The sequence below is a fragment of the Perissodus microlepis genome, chromosome 10 (assembly GCF_051167445.1).
Source record: "Perissodus microlepis isolate ML-2025 ecotype Zambia chromosome 10, ASM5116744v1, whole genome shotgun sequence".
In the NCBI taxonomy this organism is placed as follows: domain Eukaryota; kingdom Metazoa; phylum Chordata; class Actinopteri; order Cichliformes; family Cichlidae; genus Perissodus; species Perissodus microlepis.
Genome location: NC_140470.1, coordinates 18,735,471 through 18,761,922, shown reverse-complemented (window position 1 = coordinate 18,761,922; position 26,452 = coordinate 18,735,471). Strand labels below are relative to the sequence as shown.

At 42.8% G+C, this 26,452-nt stretch overlaps 1 protein-coding gene across 1 annotated transcript in view; it reads left to right on the top strand.

Moving 5' to 3' along the window:
* Positions 1-26,452, top strand: part of caln2 (calneuron 2) — a 46,792-nt gene that overhangs the window by 12,701 nt on the left and 7,639 nt on the right. Inside the window, exons 4-5 of the mRNA XM_084940479.1 lie at positions 645-757; positions 25,995-26,148. Coding sequence (XP_084796605.1) covers positions 645-757; positions 25,995-26,148 — 267 coding nt within the window. The remainder of the gene's footprint in view (positions 1-644; positions 758-25,994; positions 26,149-26,452) is intronic.

The following is a 26,452-nucleotide window of genomic DNA, read 5'->3' as shown; positions in this document are numbered from 1 at the left end:
ACAAATAATTTTCAGGAAGGAATAAAAAAAATAATTGACACACACAACGGTGTTCTCACACAACATTACCGCACCTTGTCCAGACTACTAATGCGTCTAATATGCTCCTTACGATAACACGTAATAAACCGAACATTAGATAACAATTTTAACTGGTCATAAAATCAATATTGGCAATATACAGTGTAATAAGTCTGGGTGTTTTATGGTGTTTACAATGTGCTGCCATAGTGCGTGTATTTATTCCACGGGGCGCTGCCTGTTGACTGTTATCTATAACAACATACGGCTGCAGAATACATAATGAAAGCACACGCAAAGTTGTCTCTTTTGAATTTAATTCTGCCAAATGATCCCTGAATTGTCACAAAAATCAGTCCCACAGGCACACACTCGTGCAGGTCCACACATTGTATCCGAAAGGTGAATTAAGGCCGATGCTGCACGAGTGCTCGTCATGGATGAAAGCACACACCCATCTGTTGATCTGTCTCCTTTGTTTCTGGAAAGAAATTAACTTTGTCATAAAATGCATTATTTAACTCTGCTCTGCCATCCTTCCTGTCTCAGTATCTGATTGTTTTTTTTGTGCTGGTCTGTCTCCTTGCTCCTCTTTTTCTGTGTGTGTGTTTGTCTACCTGCAGGGGACGGCCAGGTGGATTTTGAGGAGTTCATGACGATACTGGGGCCCAAGCTGCTGTCATCTGACAACAGAGAAGGATTTCTAGGCAACACCATTGACAACATCTTCTGGCAGGTGAGAGACAAAGCTTCCTCCTCCCAGCTGGTCAACAGTCTGTTGCTCATCACTCACTCTCCTCATCATTTATCAGTTCAATCCCTTATGCTTCCGCTTACTTCTTCCGCCTCACCTCTGACTATGTATTTTAACAGTCAGAACAAGTCTTACATCTTTGAGAACAGCCCCAGTTTCTCCAAGAACTCTGCAGGCACGCATAAAACATAAACACATACACAAAATACACTCTCAGCCCCCCTACCTGCCTTTGCTGTTCCCTTGCATAGCTTTCTCCCCCCCCCCCCTTTTTGGATGTGAGTCTTAAAGGAAAAGAGACCTGCTGAGAATTAAGTGTGTTTCTTTATGTACGTTTTTTGGAGATTTTTGGGCATGCATGTGTTTATCATTTACAGTGTTGCAGAGAGCATTATCATAATGAGGAGTTTGGGGATGCACTGTTCAAATTAGGCACCACAGTAAATAAAGCTCATTTGCATGTGCTTACTTTGTTTTTGAAAATTGTTGTAGACAGAAATTAGCTCCTCTCTGAGTCTTTTTTCTGTGCCTCGTAGGTAAGACATGCAACAATAATGAAAAGTGCAAAGTTTTGAGTTTGTGTACGTGCGCTTTTCATGTGTAGGGAGGAGGCTGAGTGCGAGGACGGTTGGATGAGCACAGCGACAGTGCTCAGGAAGCTGTTCTGTGCTTTCCTTGAGTCAAATGAGAGGAGAAACAGGGTGACTCATTGAAATGAAGAAGTGTGTGTGTGTGTGTGTGTGTGTGTGTGTGTGTGTGTGTGTGTGTGTGTGTGTGTGTGTGTGTGTGTGTGTGTGTGTGTGCCTTTCAGGTTACAAACACACACAGGGCCACATTTGCATTCTTCATCCTAGGTTTCAATGTTCAGTTACTTTAGACAATGTAACTGGTGAAACAATGAGCTATTCACGCGCATTCACAAAACAAAGAAAATTCTTGCAAAAAACAACAACCAAAAAAAAGGCAATTTTTAAAACGAGGAATGCTGTGTGAAACAGAACACCTTTTATAAATGAGACACGCTGAATCTCTGACAAATAGATGGAGCAAGACAGACAGTGTGCAAGCCAGAGAGGCTGAAAGAGATGACAGAATAGAGAGAAGAGCTGGACAATAAGCGGGGATGGGGAGTTTGTGGGGGTGGTGTGGGGGGATGCCCCACATAAAGATATCAGAGTACAAAGGAAAAGCACACAAGAAAAAAAAAAAGGGGGGGGGGGGGACAGACGGAGTAAGAGAAACTGTGAAGGTCGCAGACAGTGTGCATCTCAAGGGTGATTTGAAATGTTCACCTCACAAAAACAGGAAGAAGAGATGGGGGAAATGACAGTAGAGTCAAGAAGCACAAGGGGGAGAATGGAGCAAAACAATGTAGGAAAAGCAAAAGGGGGGGATTTTGTGTGTGTGTTTGTGAGCCTGTTTATTTTCCACAGACCTCAGTGGGAGACGGGAAAAGAGGCAGAGTCATCATGTTGAGAGAGATGGAAGAGGTCCGCCATGATGGATACATTGTGATGGGCCATAATGACTCAGTTCAGTATGTTCGAATAATATCTGTGCACTGAGAGATGCATGATGGTTTCACTGGGGAGAGTGGAACTGCCGTGCGTACCTGTTTATGTGTGTGTGTTTATTGACTTGTGCGCAGTCGTGTGATTCTGCATCCTTTTTGTTTGGTGTACCTCTGAAAAAACTCCTCTGGTTCACTGTTGATTCTCCACTGTAGCGTGGTGTGAGTGCGATCTCACTGAGCTTTAGATATCTGCTTTGAAAAACTCCCAAATCAAGTTACCGCATTCGCTCTGACAGCCAGTAAATTAGATTTGAGAAAGCTAGCACCCACTCTTCCATTGCAAATTAAGCTGCAGCACCTAAAGACAGTCGCTTACAAACAACAGTTTTTAAACCAATATCTTAACAGTGTTTATAGCTTATGAAAAATATGTTTATGCTGAGAGAGTGGGAAGGAGGTCTGTGGGATCGCCATCGTGTTATGATTAGCCTTTCATTACATTTATTTGGCAGACATGTTTTGTCCTAATGGGCTTCCACATTTTTCCAAAACATGCCAGGAGCATTTCCTGGATTCATGTTCACAGGCACAACATGCAGACAGGAGGAATCAGGCATTGAACCAACCCAACATTTAAAGGCCAGCCTGCTCAACCACCTGAGCTACTCCTGCCACCAAAGCATGTTTAACCTCATTTGCAGAAACCATGTATAGTGTGATGTTACAGTGATGAGAGGACCCAAACACTGGCCACCAGAGTAGAAAGCCCAAACCTGTAATGAGGTATGCAAGGTTTATGAGCCAGTGGGGCAACCAGAGTAGGCAGGGAGCAGGCAAAAGAGACAAAAATATCACAGATATTGAAGTTTGAAGCGAAAGTCCAAGAACAGACAAAGAGTCATACATGGAGAAACACAAGCAATAATCCAAACAAGAAATCATGCGGAACTGGAGCAAAAAGAGGAGCTACAAACCTTGACTGCAGTTTATAAAAAGAAGATTAAGTAGGAAAGAAAAGGTAATCGAGAGCACAGAAAGGAACAATTAGATTATTTATTAGAGGTAAAGGGTTAAATGAAACAAAACGATTTTTTAAGTGACTTATTTTAAAACATCATGTTTTATTAAAAATAAAAAAATAGCATCTCAAATTGTGTATTGCTATACTTATACTTGCTATACATGTAGTTGTAACTTCACTATCAATTATAGCTGATGAGCCCAACAGCTTTCAGAAAGCAGCATCGTATGTCATCAAAATCTGTCAGCAGATTCTTTCCAGGCATTGCAGAAAAAAGTGCTGTAGCCTTGTTTTTGTTTTCACTGTGGAAAAAGTATATGTGCAAATGTTTGCAACAATTGTCAAATTGTTGTGTTTGGTACTGAAGTCAAATGTTGCTGTTGTTGTTTTTGGTAGGTACATTCAAGTTGTACAAAAATAATTAGGTAGTGTGTATCGCAGCTGACATACAGAATAATACGTGTAATAATAAGTGTTACTTAACACTCCTGCAAATCTTCAAGAGACTGAACTTGGTTCTACTTTGCTGTAGTAAAATCTGCACTTCAGCAGGGCAAATTTCAGAGCTGTGTAGATATCCGTAAGTTGTGTTTGTAGTAGAGATGGCACGATACCACTTTTTTATGTCCGATACCAATATCATAAATTTGGATATCTGCCGATACCGATATGAATCCGATATAGTGTTTTTTAATCAATAAAACTGTTTTGTTTTTTTTATATCTTGCTGCATTTTGTATAAGTTCATACTCAAGTTTAAAAAACAACAAGACTAAAGCTATTCTGTTATACCTGTATGCAAAAAAAAAATTTCATAGTTCAGCAATACTGATCAATCTAATAAACTTAAACCTACTCCATCCTCCCTATTCTGGTATTTTAAAGAGTACTTAGCGTAAATATTAAGCAACCTAACTAATCCGGTCGTTAAGTGATGACGTGACGAATCCTACTTCCGGGCCTAAAGTAGTCTGCGTTTAATATGGCTTTTGTGTTGTTAACATGTTTAATATTATGTAGTTTCTTCTATTTAATCTCAAAAAGCTCCTAAAACAGTCAGTGATCACTGTTGACCTCCCTCGGCTTTTATTACCGCTAATCATTTATTTACGCTCAGTTTTTAAAACCTTAGGATGTAACTACAGCCCAGCCCATGCAGCAGTATATGAATGACTAACCTCGTATTGTGGATGGATTATCTCAGTTGTTCTCCTGGCTGAAGTTTGGTCCTTTTACAGCATCCTGCCACGCGATTACATTTGTTCCTGACCACCGAGAACACTCACGTTAACTTTTATCGAGTGGAAAAAAAGTTAGCTTGTTTATATTATGCTAACATAGCTGTGTCGCTAGTGGTCATGTAGCACATCATTATATACCAGCTAGCCAAACTTCAGCAACCCTACAAACGTCACTGCTGTTTAGTTTTCCGTCTTCATTTATGTTGGAAGTGATAACAGAGCTGTACGTTTTAATTTGTTTCCAAAACCCCGCAGTCAGGACATGCTATATTGTATTTAGACAGAAGCTAGCGAGCTAATGTAACCAATACGTCTACTCACCAAAAAATGAGTGAAGCAATATGGATAACAGCAGAGGACAATTTATTTAGGGTCTGATGGCAATTTACCATCAGTGTCCAGCACTTTAAAGGATTGACGGACTGGAGCACATCTGTCCTTAACATACCCTCTTGAACATCAGCTTGACACTGATACATCAAAGGAAACTTAACCGACTCTAAGTGCAAATGTTTCAACCTGAACAACTTAAAACTTCTCTGGGATACAATGTAAACAAAGACAAGAAGAAGAAAAAAAAATATTTCCATCAATAGCCACTTCTCCTAACCAGGAGACAAGTGAATATATTATGTAAAGAGTCTTTTTTCTCAGTCCTGGGGTTGTAACACCACAACCTGCTCAGTCCATAATCAGAGAGTGTCTATTTGACAATAACCAAAATGTCTTTGGATAGTCTTTGTGAATGCAAAAAGAAAAAAAACAATGATGTTAGCTGGCCAGCAAAATAAAGAGAGTGTATGGCACTGAGTGCGGGCGTGTGTGTGAGTACTTCGGTCCAAATAATCGAGGTCCGGATGGATGAATGGATGGCAGCCGCCGGTCCTTTAATGGCACCAGCGAGACAGCACAGTAGTAAGGCAGCACAGCAGTAAGGCAGCACAGCAGCGAGGCATCTGGCAGGAGAACGAACAATAGTCTTTTTTTAAGGCTACTGCAGAAGGAGATATTCCCCGCTAGCTCACCCAAACTTGCTCTCTGGCACAGCTACAAGCCATGTGAGCTCATAACCCCACAGTGACATACGAACTTGGCTACCAACGTCCGCTTAGCATGGCGGCTAATTGTCGAGCTTGCTAGCTTATCCCCGATTAGCACCTTAATAACCATTACTACACATCACGTCATAGCAAACACATGATAACACATGGAACAGTATAATATACATACGAAACAGATTTTTACCTGGCAGGAGAATGAACAATAGTCTTTTTTTAAGGCTACTGCAGAAGGAGATATTCCCCGCTAGCTCACCCAAGCTTGCTCTCTGGCACAGCTACAAGCCACGTGAGCTCATAGCCCCTCCCGCTAGGATGTACTACCACAGTCGACTGTCGTAAAGCAGCCGCAAACCAATAGCAATAAAAAAAAACTCAAAATCATTGAAGAACATTTTATAACTGAACACCCAATATAGATATATACATATATACTGAATATCACACAATATCAGATAACCAAATTAACACTGGGTTACATCCACCCCTGCTTAAAGTGTGACGTCCCCGTCACTATCACCTGACAGAGATTGCACTAACCTAGCAATCTGTTGCTGTAATAACAGGAAAAAGTTATTGAGCAATGCAAGTGTCATCGGCGCATTGAAACTGTGATGCTTACAATCGACTTTGTAGCCGACCTGATAGTCACTGAGGTAAGCCGGTGGCACTCTCCTCCTTTGTGGCCTACCACATGTTGGGGCTGGGCTGAGCACCTCCTCAGCGTTTGCTGTCTCCGATCCTGTCAGATCTAGAATGAATTCAGGTGCCCCAGGATTCAGAGGATACTGTGGCTGGGACACCTCCTGTTCTCCCAGAACATCCCTTTGATCCGCCAACAAGTCATTGTCAGGAAATTGGCTGGATGTAAAGTTTATTTCCTCGTCTTGCCCAAACTCCTCCTCCAGCTGAGTTTCTTCTGTGTTGCTCCCTGCATCCGCTCTCATGAGAGGTTGAACCGAACTGGTTAGCACATCCTGACTGTCACATTGCAGGTTAACCAGTAGGAATCCACAGGGAAGAAGCATGTCACGATGCAGAACTCGCTCTCTGCCCTCTGCATCCTCTGGCCTAATCACATAAACTGGGATAGACTCATCCGGCTGCTTAACAACGATGTGCACAATAGGCTCCCACTTATCAGAGATTTTGTGTTTCTTTCTGAGGCTCAAATTCCTTACCAGAACTCTGTCACCCACTTCCAATGGAAGGGCAGTAACCTTAGCATCCCAGCATCTTTTGTTCAACAATTGTCTCTTCTCAGCATTTCTTGAGGCTAGGTCGTATGCATACTTCAACCTACTCTTTAGTTCTCGTACATACTGAATATGTGTTCTGGTGCTGTGGCCACGTGGACTAAGTCCAAAACAGAGGTCAATCGGAAGGCGTGGTTCTCTACCAAACATCAGAAGGAAGGGCGCTTCTCCAGTTGCGTCATGTTTTGTACAGTTATAAGCATGTACAAGGGGGCGAACATACTTCCTCCACTCCTCTTTTTTCTTATCCTCCAGAGTTCCGAGGAGGTCCAACAGAGTCCTGTTGAATCTTTCCACTGGATTTCCACGTGGATGGTAGGGTGTCGTACGGGACTTTGTAATCCCTGCTAGTTTACAAAGCTCTGCCACTATTTCAGATTCAAAACAAGCACCTTGATCACTATGGATTCTGCGAGGAAACCCGTAGTGACTGATGAAGTTCTCCCATAACACTGTGGACACCGTTTTCGCTGTCTGATCTCTCGTGGGATATGCCTGTGCATATTTTGTAAAAGGCAAGGCAAGGCAAGGCAAGTTTATTTGTATAGCACAATTCAACAACAAGGTGATTCAAAGTGCTTTACAGAGACATTAGAAACAAAAACAAATAAAAAGCATGATTTAAAATTGATTAAAACAAGCAGACAAACAAACTAACTAATTAACAAACAAACAAACAAAACAGTATATAAAATCAAAACAGATAAAATCAGAACAATAGATAAAATCAGTAGTTAAAATGTTAGTTTTGAGATTTAAGCTTAAAAGTGTGGATTTGGTGCTTTATTCAAATGCAGCTGAGAACAGGTGTCCTGGTGTCTCTCGAATCGGGTTCTATTGTCAGAAAATCTATGCACACTAACTCAAGGGGACCACTGACTTTGATGTTGACAAGTTTAGAAGCTTTCTGCACTCGTGCCTTTTGTTTCACACACCTCTCACATGTTTTACATTTGTTCTCAATGTAGCTAGCCATTTTTGGCCAGTAAAACCTCGCTCTAGCCAGTTCTAAGGTTCTCTCAATACCCATGTGACCTGTCTCGTCATGAACACCTTGGAAGGCTCTCTCTCGATGGCTATTAGGGATGACAAGTTGATGAAAGGCCTCCCCCTTTTGATCAAAAACTCTACGGTATAGCACCCCATCAACTAGAAGTAACTTGGATTTCTCCCGTAAAAACAGAACCACCTCAGGTTCCTCAGACTTTCTGTCAAAAGTCTCATCCCCCGTCTCTAAAATGCCTATGATGCGGGCTAAAGAGCTGTCATTTCTCTGTAACTGATACCAGTCCACCATAGACATCCCTGGTAGGGCTGACTGGCCAGGTATGGGGACCGGATCCTCAAGGTCATCAGGAACCGCACTGTCATTGCACAAGAGTGTTTCCACGGCAGGGATTACAGTGTCGACTGTCTGTGTGCCTTCACCTAAGATCGTGTTGACATTGACACTATGACGCTTACACACAGTACTCATTGCCTCCCCATCGAGAACTTTAAACTCCTCAGGGGACAAGCTAGCACATTCCAGCATGCTGGAGATTTTTCTGTCTGTCTCCAGGGACTCCTCGTCCTCCTCTGAGGGTCCATGAGGCCTCCTAGAGAGCCCGTCAGCGTCAGTGTTATGTTGGCCAGATTTGTAGTGTATGTCAAAGTTGTAAAGCGACAGAGCAGCAAGCCATCTGTGACTTGTAGCATCAAGCTTCGCACTGGTCAACACATATGTCAAAGGGTTGTTATCAGTCAGCACCTTGAAATTAGCCCCATACAAATAATCATGGAACTTCTCACTTACTGCCCACTTGAGGGCGAGAAATTCTAATTTATGTACAGGGTAATTCTTTTCGCTTTTGGAGAGGCCACGACTAGCATAAGCTACTACTCGGGTCTGGCCGTCTTGAACCTGATACAATGCTGCCCCCAGGCCTGACATACTGGCATCTGTGTGTAGTACGTACGGGAGCTGCCAGTTGGCGAAAGCCAGAACAGGTGCTGAAATCAGTTTTTCAACGATAAGGCCAAAAGCAGCCTGGCAGGCAGGGGTCCATTTTGCCCCAAGTGAGGGTGACTTTGTTCGTGGCCAATGTTTTTGGCCTTTATGCCTGGGGGCTAGTTCTCCCTTTAACAAGTCATTGAGAGGCCTGGCAATGCAAGAATAATCCCTCACAAACCGCCTGTAATACCCCGTGAAACCTAGAAATGACCGAAGCTCTTTGGCAGTTTGTGGACATGGCCAGTCTTTCACAGCAGTAATTTTGTCTGGGTCAGGCTGGATCCCCTGGGCAGATATTACATGCCCCAGATATTTCACGGAGGTTTGGAAGAACTTGCATTTAGAAGGGGATAACTTCAGACCAAACTCAGCAATGCGCTTAAGGACCTTCATCACCCGCTCTTCATGCTCTTCCAGTGAGTTGGAGAAGATTATGAGGTCATCTAGAAATGCAACAACCTCCTGGAGGTTAATTCCCTCCATCACTTTCTCCATGGTCCGTTGAAACGTGGCAGGGGAGTTAGTCAAGCCTTGAGGCATCCTCCGAAATTGCCATGTTCCAAACGGCGTTGTAAATGCTGTCTTGGGTCGATCACATGGCTCAACTTCAAGTTGATAGTACCCGCTCTTGAGATCTAAAACAGTGAACCATTTTGAACCAGAGAGCAGAGTGAACGTCTCCTCTATACGAGGCAATGGGTATGCGTCCTTTTTGGTGAGGTTGTTTAGTCTCCGGTAATCTACAACCATTCGCAGTTCCCCATTCTTTTTCCTAAGAAGCACTACTGGAGAGGCATAGGGGCTATGTGACTCCTCTATAATGCCTGCTGCCAAAAGGTCTTGGAGGTGTCTTTTCAAGTCATTGAAATCAGCGGGCGAAACATGTCTTGTCCGCTCTTTGAATGGGACATGAGGTTCTAACTCAATGCGATGACTGACTGACCCCCGTCACACTACCAACGTCAAGATCATGTTTCGAGAAAGCATCTGATGCTTCTTTGACAATGCTAGCCTGTATGTGCTCTTTAAATTGTGGTGATATCGGGCTGTCCCCAAAATCAAGGCCAAGAGGCACAGCAGATTGGCTACCGTCCTCGCTATGAGAAGCTAGCAGGGAATGTGCCTGCAGAGGAGCATCTTTGGGCTGGGGGTTCAGATCAGAGAGTGCAACAGGAACTGCCCAATCAATGGGGGAGCACTCAGCAATAGCTGTTCCAGGATACAGTGTGATGCCCCGCCGAGAGGCATTTTTGACCGCAACTTTAAACTTACAGTGGGACATAGGTTTTACATCGACTATCTGGTCATAGATGATAAGCCCCCCTGGTGTGGGTGTGTCCTCCGAGCTACACACAAGTGCTTGAAATTTATCGCTCCCAGGCTTAGTGTGGCAAATGGCTTTCAAAGTATACACCTCACCTGGTTTCAAATGCACCGGTACCTTGCTGGAGAGTGCAACACGGAGGGCTTTGACCTCATCTGCATGGGGGTCAGCCTGTTTGAAACATTCGGTATATGCCATGACCCAGTTAGTGTCAATGGGTAGAGTCTGCAGGAACTTTGCTCCACCCTTTTTTTGACAGTCTTGTATCATGGGACCTAACACATTTGTGCCCACAAGAAGAGAAAACTTATCATTGTATGATTGATCTGGACTAACTAATGCTAGGATGTTGAAACACTCGTCTGTGCCACAAGCACTTTCAGGGAACTGAACTTTAGCCTCAATGTACCCCACATATGGTACCTTTTGTCCAGCCGCACCTTCGATGTCTAGTACCTCTTTTATAGAGAACAGTTCTCTATGAGAAAGATAGTGAGAATAGAATGACTCTGATATTATTGACACTTGGGACCCGGTGTCAATTAAACACCGACACGGGTGTTTAATTGACACTGCACTGGCTTGAAGGCTTGGAACTGCTCTGACCACCTGCTCGTTCCACAGCAGGAGCTCCTACTGGTTTAAAGGCAAGTTGGACTGTGGACTATTCTGTCGTTGAGCCATTGAACACTGGCTTAACCCAGCACTGTGCCTTTCACACAATTTCTTTTGCACTAATATGGCATTGGTTGGGTTTGAACATTGTGGCAGCATATGTGAATCCTCCCCACAATTATAGCAAAATTTCCCAACCCTTTTATGATCACCAGGTAGCCTAGCAGGAGTTGGTGGAGGTGGATTGTGGATTTTGGTTCTGTGCGATAGCTTCTGCCTAGTTTTATCACTTTTGGGAGAGTGAGAATTTGCTGCAGATGAGCTGTTCATTAGCTCTGCTTCTAGCTGCCTGATTCTTTCCTCCAGTTGCTCTCTGGTACAAGCATCCAGCACTGTGGGAGGTGTGCCAGAAGGCCTGCCGTCATCTGTGGCTACGAGTGTTCGAGCCTGCACTTTAGTTGAGGTGCCGCTCATGTAACGTCTCCTGCGCATTTCTTTTAATTGACTCTCTTTCTCATGCGTTCTGATTTTAAAAAGCAGCTCTGAGAAAGTGGGAATAACATGATGTGCAGATCCCACTATTTCTTTTAGATGCAGAGTGGCAATTAGAGAGTCATCCCAGCAACCTCTGAGGAACTGCTTTAGTAGCTGAACATCAAAATCACTTCTAGGTATGCCATTACTGTCAACTACCACCTGCAGCAACGTCTGGAGTCGGCGCAAGTAATCAGATGCCTTTTCTCCACTATTCTGATGAGTCTCTAGGTACTGGATATACAGCTCTTCACCTCCAGTGACATTGCCATAAGCCTTGTTGAGCTCATCGAGGTAGTCTTTTGGTGGTGCTTGAGACCCAATAGAAAGGGCCACATTCAAAGCAGGGCTAGCCAAGCTATCGAGGAAAACACGGCGCTGCTGCCCTTCGGAAAGGGTAGAGTCATTTAGTACCTGTTTAGCTCTAAGTCGCCATACCCTGTACTCTACCTCATTAAGGGGTTTTGGAGAATTTCCTGAAAATGAGCGGAGCTCAAAAGCAGAGGGAGTGTGCATGGGCGAGTCATGTTTTACAATGTGCTCCACGTTAACTCTCTGAATCTCCGCTGGCACAGGATCAACAAGCAGGGAGTCCGCATTAAGTGCCTGTTTAGCCTTGGGCGCATGGCTATCTTCACAGGCGGCAGATGACCTGGGACCGGATGTGGACTGAGCTTTAACTCCCAAGGCAGGAGTTGAGGTAGCTAACCCCTTATATGTATCATTTTTCCCACACATGTGGCTCACTGCAGCCTGATTTAAAGTCATGGGGCTCACATTATATGCTAATGCCAGTTCGTTTACTTGTTCTCTGAAACTAGCAGTCACATCATCAATTGCTCGAGCAAGGGGGACCACATCATGCGCCAGGTGAAAACTGTCAGGTCCCTGAGGACAGTACTCATCTATCTGAATAACCTCCCAACACTCCCCATCTGCTGAATGTTCTCCATCTAAGAGCATTGGGGTAATGGACTCAGTGAACTGACACAAAATAGTGTCAGGGAGACTATCTATTTGTTGAATTTTGACAACGTGATCCAGCAAAGCGAATGCTCTTTGCACCTCTTGTAGTTTAATCTTGGCTTTAACCCCTTTTAAAAAAACAGTGTACTCTGGATCAAAACCATACCTGTCACAAAACTCCATTGTCTCTCTCTGCAAAGCAGTAGATGAATTCACGGATGTCTGTGCATGTGCTTCAGGATAAAGTTAGTGATGCGCTCCAGTCCCTATTCGGGCGCCAATTTTTCCTACTACTTTTAGTTGTAACCAATACGTCTACTCACCAAAGAATGAGTGAAGCAATATGGATAAGAGCAGAGGACAATTTATTTAGGGTCTGATGGCAATTTACCATCAGTGTCCAGCACTTTAAAGGATTGATGGACTGGAGCACATCTGTCCTTAACATACCCTCTTGAAGCTACAAGCCACGTGAGCTCATAGCCCCTCCCGCTAGGATGTACTACCACAGTCGACTGTCGTAAAGCAGCCGCAAACCAATAGCAATAAAAAAAAACTCAAAATCATTGAAGAACATTTTATAACTGAACACCCAATATAGATATATACATATATACTGAATATATCAACACAATATCAGATAACCAAATTAACACTGGGTTACACTAACTTCCTGCTAACTTCTAACTCCGTTAAATGTCATAAATTCCGTTTTCATGGATGCCTGGATGTTAAACTCCGGAAATCCGGAAATGCCGGATTGCTAGCAAGGCTACAAATACACACAGCCGCTCTATCACGTGATGCACACTGCTCCGACGTGCTACGGTTATGAGCCGAGTTACGCCATGTTGCAAGTTTTGTGAGGTGCTTTTTTGATATTTAATGGATCGGATTACATTTTTTATTTCCCTCCGATATCCGATCCAGTAATTTACATCAGTATCGGACCAATACCGATAGGTAATATCGGATCGGTACATCTCTAGTTTGGAGTATGTGAGTATCTAGCTAGCTCTACAGAAGAGGAGCAAGCATAAAGGGAGCAACATTTTTTGAGTGGCAGGCATTTTCAAATGCAACATTTCAAATGCAGCTCAAGAAATATCAGCAAATATACAGACTGTTTGTGCGCAGTTTGTCACTCACCGTGTCTGTAGCTACTCTGTTTCCCAGCCAGAGAAAAAAGTTCTCTCAGAGATGGAGAAAGATGTAAGAAAGACAGGGCAGGAGAGGAAGAAGAGAGGTTAGATTTAAAGGTAATGTAGTGAAGTAGATTTTTACGTGATGTCCGCAAATGCAGCACTAACATCCACACCTTCCCAGCTGCTAATTAGAGGCCCTATAAGAAACGGCTGCGCTTCACTACCACATGGAGGTATTTGGCAGTCTTTTCCCATCCAAGGTGGCTGAGAGCATTAGGCAGCTAAGCACTGCAGGTCTGCTCATGAAAGCTGTTCATTTTAGTATTGCCCTTTAGAAAGTGGATTGTGCCATACTGCTGCGGTCTTGTTCGGTTTTATTCTGTCTTGTTGTGGCCTGTTATCTTACAAACGTTTATGGACTGGCCTCGACTGAGTCCTGGTTTTATGGTCTTTTACTCAGAATTATTTTCTGTATTTTAAATCTTGCTTTTATAAAGTACTGTAACTTAGGGTGTATTTGTTTTATCTTTTACTAATTTGTTTAAGGTTTTATGCTTTGTTTTGTTGCTGTAGTGGCGGTGCGGCCGCTTGTTGAGGGGCTAGGCACGAGGTGGAATCCCCTCCCTGATGCATAACAGTGTACACACCGAGCATAGGTAGATTGCACCATTTAGATTTCAGTGTGAGTGACAGTGAGGTTTGCAGTGGAACTACACGGGTGAGTAATTGGTGGCACCCTGGAGCACTCCTCTCTGTAGGTTCGATTCAGGAGGCACCTGAATAGTCACCCATCTACAATGTAGGCAGCAGAAAATATAACTATTTCGCTGCTTGTGTCTTACATAAGAGATTCCAGCTAAGTACATTCAATAGATTTAGATTGGCATGACATTTCATTCTCATATGCTGGTATTATTTTGTTTGTTTGTTTTTGTTTTAAACACAAGTGTCTGTGCTTCTACTTCAGTAAAGAAAGTGTGTACTTTAGCCACCTCTGGAGTCAGTGCCATTTAAAATACAAGAGATGAATTTTTACAGGGACTGCACTCAGAGGTTTAATTCATTCAAGTCATGTAATGTGTCAAAGAGATGATTAATCTGTGTCAAATATTCATTAAAAATATTAACTGATATTTAAGTCAGGGTTCTAAATTTCTATCATCAACTTGTTAAGTTTTCATCTTTTTTAAGCGTAGCCAGCTGTCAGTTATTTTATCAATGAAAACTGAAACCAAAAGGAACGACTAATGTCTGCATCTACAGCTGTTAAAAACACACCAGTGTTCATTCTAATAAGCAAAGATTAGTGCGTTTTAAAAATGTTGTGTCCCTGCTTCCCCATATTTTAAAGTGTAGTGAGATTAAGTGGATTACTTTAACACGTGTTTGAAAAGTGACCAGTATGGTGCCTAGTGAGTTTCAGCAACTTTCAGTTGAGAATGTTCTTATTTTCCGTTTTATTCCCTCACATACATCTGCAATTGATTTCTGTTCCTGTGGCTCTTGTTTATCTATTATTCATTTCTGGTTGACTGTAGCTTCTGCCTTTTTTAAGTCAATTTTGCACTGCCACATGCAGTCAAAAAACCAAAAACTTTACTTGAACTTGAAGATGACACCTAACTGTGACAGCACTGCTGCAAGACAGAAGAACTAGGTGGTGAGGGGGAAGTGTACAGAATAAAAGAAACATTGCTTTCGGAATGTCGCTCTGGGTGACTTTTTAGAGAAAGGGTCAGAAGACGAAGCAGGTGGACGAGTGACGAAACAAGCCTGTGTTGTTCGAGGACAGGAGGATTAGTAAGGAAGGACGGCGTGTAAGCACCTGTTCCTCTGATTGATGTGTCCTGGCTCCTTCGATATGTCACCGGTCACTGCTCGCGATCCCCTGCTGCTTCTCTGTCAACCATACACACACACACACACACACACACACACATCAATATAGAGAGACACACAAATGACATGTTTGAGCTCAGTCAGTGAAAGACAAAATGCTCTGACAGGAAAACTCTTGGTCTTCATTGTGTGTGTGTGTGTTTGGGGAGGGGGCATGTCAGTGTCCTTCAGAGACCTGGCAGGAGGAGAAATCACTCTGCTGGTTAGTAACAGGTACCACTGTGGATTTCACCCACTCGACAGACAGTCGGGAACATTGTACATTCTCCATGCTCCTGCCTCACCTGTCATGTCGTCTGTCCTGCGGCTGCAGTCCGAAGAGGTTTTCCTCCATTTCCTTGTATCTATTCAGTTTAGAGACAGCTATGGCAAGAAGGATAGCAGAAGTCAGGCAGCTCATGCCCTCCAACTGCTGCTACCAAACCCTATTTATTTGCCCTGGAGCATCACACAAGGCAGCATTATTCAGTTAAAAGTCTAAATGGTAGGTTTTTTTTATGCTAACTGCAAATTTAACAGAAGTCAAGAAAATTTATTTTCATAGACCAATATCACAAATTTGCCTGAGGGTGCTTTACATTGTGAGTTTCATTGAAGTAAGAAAAAAAATTCCCAACATGGAAAGAAATGAGAGGAAAATCAAGAAAAGCATCTGAAGATGGGTCCCTGTTCCACTGCCAGCTTTTTGGGTGGTAGAGTGACAGTTTTATTTAAGCCAGGAATTATGATTTGTTGTTGCAGTTTGTTTTTCAGCTCTGGCTAAGATGATTACAACTCATACCCCTGCACTGAATCTTGTTTGTTGTGTCTTACAGCCCCTCTATCTTTACCCACTCCTGTCACTTTTGTCCTTTTGAAAATAAAAGTTGCTTTAGTTTCGTGTTTGCCAAATTGTGAATAATCTCCTATGGGTTGTTTTACCTTAGCTAACCAAATAAAAGCATCTGCATGCGTGGGTGTTGAATTGTGTGTAAATGTGTGTGTGTGTGTGTGTGTGTGTGTGTGTGTGTGTGTGTGTGTGTGTGTGTGTGTGTGTGTGTGAGAGAGAGAGAGAAAGAGGGAGAGAGGGAAAAGAGGATGAGATAGAAACCCAGAGAGGGTGTCTGTGCAGTTTTGTGTCTGCAGTTATTTACTGCAGTGTCTCAAGTTTGCTTTCATTTGTATGGGTTTGTGTATGAGTATGCATCCAAATGCATGTTTCCATAATTAAAGCGTAAATCCCCAGGAAAGGCAAGACGAACAGTTAGATTGGAATCAATACACATTTGCAGAGCACAGAGAAGTGGACATGCAAAATACATAAAGACCTGACACAATACCGTGTCCTTGTTATCATGTGTATCCATGCCTGTTCAAGGACATTTCTATTAATGGGTCAATATATCAGTTATTATTCACTTTTTTCTTTTCTTGCAGTCTTGAGATCTGTTATAAATCAGAAAATCCACAAATTAACTAATAATTTGGGGAATTTTATGTGTAAGGTTGTTTTTTTTTAATCGTTTTGAGAAGGAATTCATTTTATGACACAGAATTTTGTTCCTTCTCAAAACAATTTTCAAATGTTCAGTGTAATCAAAGCACTAGCATTTAGGAACCTAGATAAAATACAAAACATGAGCACAGCACTTAAATGCACAAAATAGAAACAGAAGCTTAAACAGTCTTCATATTTGCAAATCATCTGAGATTCTCTTGCCCCTCCTCTATCCACTGCTGGCATCGATCCTGTTTTTGGGCCCAGTAATTTTGTGATGCCATGCTGGTGCTGGCTTTTTGGCACCGTCTTTAGTCAGTGGAAATGTGTGGAACTGGTTTTAGATTGGACACTGGGAACGCATCCGTGGAAAAGAGAAGACTGACATCAGCGGCTTCAGTAGTGACCACGGCGGGAAAAAAAACTACAAAACTACATAGCATTTCTCCTTTCTTCTGTCGCATTCCCACCTAAGTCCCCGCGGGCCTTCACCTAGAATATAAATACCTCGCACTGCCGGGAGCGAATTCTTGCGTGAATGTGTCGTCTCCCTGTGAGGCAGTCTTACTTGCTCGGGAACCCATGATAACAACAACAATCGTGTCACAGACCACGCCTGCTCCGCAGTCATTCACACAAACACAACAACAAACTTTTGGGACCCTAACCCAGTCGCGTGACTCAAAACCCAGTGAAGGGACGCTCGGGACACAAACCCAGGGCAATTTTAAAACCGGACACGCACCGAACGCTTGGGCCCTTGGGCAATTTTACCAAAACCTCTCTTTCGGGACCCTAACCCAGTTCTGGGACCCTAACCCAGTTCTGGGACCCTAACCCAGTTCTGCGGTTATAGAGTCGCTCTCTCAACTTACTCGGCGTTGCTTAGCGTGTAATACTAGCCTCGAATCCCGTCGGTCATCACTCATCGAGGAGGAGAAAAAACACAGACGGCTAATCCACCGGCCTGATGACAAATTCTCACGTCTCGGGACTTTACTACAGGAACTTCTCTAAGTCCTGGCTGACGTCAGTCTTTCAGCGTGTCTCTTCTCCCCTCGGTGAATGTCGGCTCCAGGACTCCGGCTCGGAGGACCAATTAATGATAGGTTTGTAGCTTAAACCTATTCGCTGGAACGTTCAAGACAATTCTACTACACAGCAAAAACAAGACACGAGTAGGCAAAGTTCTTTATGTTTCTCGTGCACGGGAGAAAACTGGACAAACGCCGTTCCTTCGCTTGACCCCAGTTGCTCTCGTCCGCTCCCCCGTAACACTGCTCTTTTATCGAGGTTACATGAATATACATAGGTTCATTAACATATGACGTCTACATACACACAAAGAGTACCTTGCCTGTGCGTTGTGTAAGTATGTGTGTGTGGGGGGTCAGAGTGTGACCCCATAAACGACTTCCCTAAACCTGCTGGTCTGGAAGTCCAGCAGTTCATCTAAACAAAAGGCACTTAGAGTAAAACAGATATGGATGTGTTTGCTATACCATATACCAGCAAGAAAAGATACAACCTTGCTCATGATCCCAAGAGGTGTGTGATCTATGCCAGAACACTCTGGAGAGGAGTGAACGCACCCCCCTCTTCATGCTACATAGAGTTGTTACAGACCTCCTAGGATGAGACTTTCTTTCAATCTGCAAATGATTATATACTTCTAAGCATATATGAGTTGATATTTCTAAGCATAAATGACAATCAACAATACAAATCTAACATTTCCGCCCTTTTGACATTTATGCTAGAAAAGTTCCCAGTTATGAATACCTCATGTCTGACAGTGTCAATGCAAACATTTTTATACTCAGCGTATGTCAATCACCCTAAATTACTGTAAACGTACACAGTTTGACAAATGTATTAGCAGTTATCCTATTTCTCATTGATCTCATTCAATGGTAAACTGCATCCTACGAGCAAACAAATGAATTGTTAATTTAATAGTTAAAATAAGAAAGTAACATTTTCAAAAACACTCCAGCTTGGTGGTGCTCCTGTAAATCACACGTTTAAGTTCTGCAGGGCGTCATAAATGTCTCTTCCAGTTGTTTCTATCACTGTCCATAGGACAAGAGTCCAAATGTATATAGAATAAGCATTTAAACATACCAGATGGTTTTGTTGTTTGTCAACATGGGTCTCAGCTATCTTCAAAGCTGCAGGCCTGTCAGCACTCCTGTTTTATGGCCTCTATCAACCCCCATCACCTCACTTCAGGCCTTCGTCCTGTGGGGGATACTTATGACTAGGGATGGGTATCGTTTAGGTTTTATCCGATACCGGTGCCAAACCGGTACTTTTGAAATGGTGCCGGTGCTTAAACGGTGCTCAAACCGGTGCTTAAAGAATGGAGAACACAAAATTGGTCCAAAAACCTCTCATGTTCAGCTGTTTTTTTGTAAAAAGATAACAATGTTAGCCTTTTCTGCAGCTATGGGGCATATATGGTATCACTCTTGGCTGGAAGCAGTGCTTAAACAATGGAAAAAACACAAACTTTATCCAAAAACCTCTCATGTTTAACTGTTTTCCACTTTTTTTTTGGTCATTTTAGCCTTTTTGGCCAGCGTGAAGGGAGTATCTGCCATCAAACAAGAAGACAGCCGCATGTAGCTATGATGATGTTTGCTAGTTCACCTTACATGCATTAATGTAATAACGTGGTTAGCCTACTCAACGTAAATTACACACGAACAACATTAAGCTACTCACGCAGAGAAGAACGGCTGCTGCTTCCATCATCATCCGTCATCATTTCTGCTACACTGGCAGGGCTAGGGGCCAGGACTCTATTCTTCGGGTTTTTGGGGGATGTTGCTTCGGGTCCGATAATTGGCAACCCACCCGCAGTAGAGTGAGGTCTCGCAGCAAGCTATCAAATACGGCGCATTTCTCGGCTTTTAAAAAAAACGCTATGCGTCGCCAGGTGTTTCATCGGATTTGAGGTGTTACCTCCTTTGACAGTATCACAGTATCAGCTTAAAGCACTTGTTGCAGGCTGCTGAGTTTGCATATTTTGCTGTGAAGTACAGCCATACTTTTGACCTGTCCTCCTTGGGCATTTTTAATCTGTAGCTCTGCTCTAAAAGAACGTACGTACCTGGACCCGCCTACTATCCTCGGAAACGTAAACTGATTGGCTAGAATCTAAAGTGTATCACAGCTCAGGAAAAAAAAGCACCGAAATGTGCGCTGCTTTTCGGTCTGGTTACTACCGTTTATGTCAGAACCGGTGCCATCATGGCACCGGATACCGGTACCCATCCCTACTTATGACTCTTCTACTGTCCATTCATCTCTGCAAAAAAACCCTTTGTGGAAAGGGTGCTGGATCCAGTTATCTTACTGCTGCTCTGATCCCAGCAGTCTTCAGAGTGTCATTGTATGCATAGTACAGTGACACAGCATTAGGTGATGTTCATAGGAAACTGCTGTCATCACCACCATAGGTTCTGGTTCCTGTGCTTTTCACAGACTCATGATGTCATCCTTGGACTCCCTCTGCGCTGTCGATGGAGCGTGGCATGCTCCCCTCATCCTTCAGGTGTCTGTCTGTTGTCCACAATCGCCTCTGTTGGCCTCTGGAAAGCCCCCTTGGCACAGCTCTCATTCCAACGCAGCTTCATGGTTGTTGCTGTGGCTCCAAAATCTGATCTCATGATGGGCCCCAAACAGCTCGACCTTTGACCTCAACCACTGCCTGGGCTGTCAGCTATGCCTGGAATGGTTCTTCTTTCTCACTGGGCCTCTGAAGATTTCTCAGGAGATTCCTTTCAGCAATACTCTGACTGCTGCACCTGTATTTCCTTGCTATGAGGAAAAACTTCTATTTGGAAAGCATGTCAACCATCATCAAACCACATTCTTTAGTTCTGTGAACTTCACTTATAGGCCATCAAAGCCTCATCTGAACATGGATGCACCACTTGCATAGGTTTAATACCCGTAAATGAACTGTTAATCCCACAAGTTACTCCAAAAATCATAGAAAACATAGTTTCATGTTAATTCTGGACCCCTCCTCTTGACGCATGGACAGTCCCATGAGTCAACTCATCAAACCTAGATTCCTGTCTTAAAGAAAAAGGTTAGCTAGACCATGTCCCAGGTAACATCTCCTCCTCTGGAGCAGCACCACCCCAGACCTATAAACCTGCAATAAAAGATGTTAGTGTGTTTTGCATATTAATAATATTGCATGAATAACACCCGTGGTAGATTCACAGACACAGAAAGTGGCATTTAAAAGGTTAAATCGGTACGGCCCAAAGCTCATGCAACCTAGGATGTTGCTGTCATCTTTCTGTTCCTGTAAAAAGAAACACACATAGATTCATCCACCCTTTGTCATGTCCAGGTGGAGGTTCAATCTTACATACTGGTCAAGTCAGTCAAGTCTTTTCAGCTTTTACCAGTCCAGTCAGTTCCCCATTTTTATTTTCACTCATTCTTCATTCATTCTTTCTTTCATTCATTCATCCATTCTTTCTTTGCTGAGGGTGGAAACTATCGTCACATTTCGTTTCCACCCTCAGCAAAATGACGTCATTTCAAAAAGGAAAAGAAGAACTTTAGATCGGATTACCTCACTGAATCCTTTTTGGGCTGGAACTCATTTTCTAATTGTCCCAAATAAGTGACTTTCTCCTGAGCCCATTTTAATGTGGAGAAGCTCACTTGCAACAATTTTCTCGACGACGTGTCGTATAGCGCTTTTGTTCTAATTGTGCAGATCTGCTCAAACGACCGAGATTATCACACAAAACTTTCAGTGCACTGTGAAAGTATCAAAATAAAAAGGCCTTGTTAAGTCATGACACATGCTCCTCATCTCAGGAGGGCAAATCATAACAAACCTAATTGGCAGGCTCAACTTTGCAACAAAAGAAAAATCATCAGCTAGATTAATTCCAAACCATCCATCCATCAGCCGCACAACACACAACATAACCCTAATTTTTTATTAGATATGAGTTTAATCCCCAGGTCTGTGCTTTTCACTCATGTAGGCCACAGACCCATTTTATTCAGTTTTTCTTTTTCCCTTCATCATAAAATGTGACATGTTGTCATGTACTTCACAAAACAAGTCTGTTCTTATGTGTTCAGAGGTGTGTATCTGGGTGCAGGATTCACTCGCACATCAAAACCAGGAAACTCAGTGTTTTAGAGTCTCCACTCTAACAGACTCCAATACATCCTGTTCACTTGTGCTAGAATTCAATCACCTTTCCTTAATCTAAGAATGATCAACCAATTTGTATATCAGCAATTAACCCACCAAGTTGACAGGACAACAGAAATGCAAGTTCAAAATATTATCACAAAAGAGAATTTCCTTCATACTGTAAATTACTTGTGCTGCATCAATCAAGCAGGAAGCATCTCTCAATTTACTATATTAACAACTAAATTTATTGTCTGATCGCTGGTTGGTCAAACCAGAATCTTTTTCTTCCACAAAAGTTAAACTGTTGTCCTGCAACCTAGAGAGTTAATTGTCAGCATTGGATAAATTAAGCATTTGGTAACAAGTGTCTGCTAAATTTACACTATTTTAAAACTGATGAGAGATAACAAGCTGATCTTTATTGCATGTGTGTGTGTTATTAGGCAGGTTTAATGCATGTCTGTGGAGCTGCATCTCCAGCAGGACCTTAAAGCTGCCTTTCCTACACACTTCTCTGGTATTATTTGATCATTTTTTAACTAATGTGCTATGAGTCCACTGGTCTTTGCATCACTTTTCATCACACTGAGTGACTTGGACAAGATGATAAACAGACTCACGTGCTCAAGATGTTGTCTAATCTTGTGTTTGTGTTAGTAAGGTTAATACATTTTCTGCTTGTGTGTGTGATTTTGTATGTTTCTTTTTGCAGTGTTTCAGACTCCTTCACAATTTTCCCACTTAAGCAGTCAGTTTTCTTTTTCCCAGGTTTGCTAACCCAAATTTTGATTTCCCACATTAAACAACAGCATTCCTCTGTGTTCTCACCTACTCCTCTCACTCTGTTGTCTTCTCCCACTTCAACAGTCCAATAGCAGGCAGTTCTCTTTCAGCTTTTGTCCTGTGTTCTTCACTGTCTCTTCTTGCCATTTTACTCCAAAAGTGGCAAATGTCAAACTCCAACAGTCTCCTCAAAAGTTCTTTTCACATGCACAGTGAATTTACAGTTTGCTGGAAACACAGTGCCATTCATCCAATCGATCAGAATGATGGGTTTGCTCTTCTTCTCTGATGCTGTTTGTCCACACTGCTGCTGCTTGCTGAGTCTCTCTGCTCAGGACTCTGCTGCTGTCTCTGCCATGTTATTGCTCTTTGGAACTACATTCCTTGTCTTCAGAGAGGAGTGAGAGCTTGCTTGTGAGGTTGAGGGACACATGGTGCTGTAAATAAGTTTATATAAGCCAGAAATTTGGCCTGAACATTTCCAATGATGTTAACCTATAACTTTCTTCCAACCGCTGCATGTGGAAAATAGATTCAGGTCTGCTTTTCATCTGAAAGTGACAAACTAAGACATTTTCATTATTATCATCACTGCTTAACCAACACACATCTCTCTCTGTTTTTTGTGAACTCTCCTTTCTTAAAAGCAGAAAATGAGATTATAGTTGTTCTTGGCTGAGAAACACAAAACATTTTCCTATTATTATTTTCCATCTACAATGTAAATTTTGCCTCTTTTTATTCTTTTTTTTCCCTTTACAATAGCTAGTGACCTGCAGAATCACCGCTCTCACAATTGAGGCAATTACTTTTACACGGCGCACACACACACTGCGACGTCAGGCACATTCACACTCACTTTTTTCATCTGCGTAAATAAATCATATGGCTGATGATATGTGCCATCGTGATTCATAAGTATGATCACAAGTTTATTTAGTTATTTTTCAACCCAACAAAACAAATAAGCAAAAACATTATGCTGATGCTATGAACACTCTACACACATGAGTCAAGATGCAGGAAAACTGCTGCACATCTGAAAGAAGAAGCTGAACTCACGGAAACGCTGCATACTCGAGTTATCATAGTTCTGTTTCCCTCTCTTCGATGAGTTCTCAGCCAGCTCCCGATCTGATAATGTGTAGCTTGTTCATCAGCTCAGAAGAGACCGCAACGCTACCTCACACAGTGGTTGCGTGCTTTGCCCCACAGTGGCAAAGACTTGCACTTTCATATTCAATTCAGCTTCTCCATCATGTAGTTTTCAGCTGCTTCATACAGGGTTCAGCATATTAGTCATTTTCATAGGTGTGCTCTATATCTCAACAATGGCTGAGACAGTTTTTCAAACAGGTCAAGTGCCTCTATGCACGTCATTAGTTTAAATATTTACCTATTTTACTTCAGCTCATATGTCATTGTACTGAATTTGAGCAACCCTAAGCTTAATGCAGATTACTTTTAGCAACTGGTTAAATTAATGGTCTGGAGCACAGGCTGTTGTTGATCAGGGACATCACAGACCACGCCTGCTCCGCAGTCATTCACACAAACACAACAACACTCTTTTGGGACCCTAACCCAGTCGCGTGACTCAAAACCCAGTGAAGGGACGCTCGGGACACAAACCCAGGGCGATTTTAAAACCGGACACGCACCGAACGCTTGGGCCCTTGGGCAATTTTACCAAAACCTCTCTTTCGGGACCCTAACCCAGTTCTGGGACCCTAACCCAGTTCTGGGACCCTAACCCAGTTCTGCGGTTATAGAGTCGCTCTCTCAACTTACTCGGCGTTGCTTAGCGTGTAATACTAGCTTCGAATCCCGTCGGTCATCACTCATCGAGGAGGAGAAAAAACACAGACGGCTAATCCACCGGCCTGATGACAAATTCTCACGTCTCGGGACTTTACTACAGGAACTTCTCTAAGTCCTGGCTGACGTCAGTCTTTCAGCGTGTCTCTTCTCCCCTCGGTGAATGTTGACTCCAGGACTCCGGCTCGGAGGACCAATTAATGATAGGTTTGTAGCTTAAACCTATTCGCTGGAACGTTCAAGACAATTCTACTATACAGCAAAAGCAAGACACGAGTAGGCAAAGTTCTTTATGTTTCTCGTGCACGGGAGAGAACTGGACAAACGCCGTTCCTTCGCTTGACCCCAGTTGCTCTCGTCCGCTCCCCCGTAACACTGCTCTTTTATCGAGGTTACATGAATATACATAGGTTCATTAACATATGACGTCTACATACACACAAAGCATATAAGCATATATGAGTAGATATTTCTAAGCATAAATGACAATCAACAATACAAATCTAACAGTCATGCTTCTAAAATCATTTATAAGCCCTCCCTCCCCTTTTCATACAACATCTGTGGTTTTCCCTAAAGTCATTAGTCATAAAGCACACTGGTTTTAGTATTTTAGCGTATAGTGAGCAAGTCAGTAAAGCAAGAGCAGGATTATCTTTCCCTCGTTAAAATGAGCATCTCTTCTTCACAAACGCAGCTCTTTTACTTTTTTACCACCATTGTCTGCCAGTTCTGTTTTCTCCATCTGTCTCCCACTACTTCACACATCTCCCTTTTCTTTGACCTCATCGTGCTTTCCTGTTTTCTTATCTCGGTGTCTCTCTCTTCCTTTCTCCATCAAACCCTTCTTTTCTTCGTCTTCGCCATGCCTGCCTCTCTGTGTCCATCTGCCGTGCTAAACCAAGCGACTGATTGTATTTCAGGCAGTCAGTGAGGTAAATAATCTAGGCCTGCATGCTGGGCTTGAGGAATATGTCCATGAGTATCCCTGGATTGAGCCCCTGGGTGGTTGGGGGGTAGAATAGATGTTGGACAGAGGCAAAGATTCAGACTTCAAGTCATGGATATTTGATACCCTTATTAATAATATGAAACAATTACACAAAACGACCACAAAGCCAACATGCCAGTTTCTCCGCCTATACATGTGAACAGGAAAAACAGGATTATATCATGACTCATGCACCAAAAATAGCTCCAGTTTTCTTTACATTACAACTGACACAGTTCCTACCAACATACTCTATCCCTGCGTTATGCTGTTGACTAATTAAAAATATATTCATATATAGCGTCATTTCCTACACCTCATTCTTCTATATTTATCTGCCCTCGTGAAGTCGGCCTGTGTTTGACTGTGTATCTGCATTGATTGCTGTGTGCCCCTGCAGTTCGACATGCAGCAGCTGTCTCTGGATGAGCTGAAGCAGGTGCTGTTCCACGCCTTCCGGGACCACCTGACAATGAAGGACATAGAGAACATTATCATCACCGAGGAGGAGAGCCTCAATGAAACCTCAGGGAACTGCCCTGAGTATGAGGGAGGTGAGGAAGCAGTTCTCGTGGAAACTTTGTTGGTATAAAAAGGTGTTTTGGGCAGTAAACAGTAATCTCTTAATGATTCAAATAACAACATGCACTATGCTTATTCGAACTGATTAAACAATCCAAAGTACACATATTTGTTTTTTTGCCAAGAGCCTGGTGAGTAAATCAATATCACTTTTATTTCTGTGTGCTATGAAGCTACAGCCAAGAGGCAATTAGACAAGAAGCAGGGGGAAAACCAGTTTCTTTCTCTCTCCGCATCTCTGGATTATCCCTGGTGGCTGTTTATGAGAGATAATCA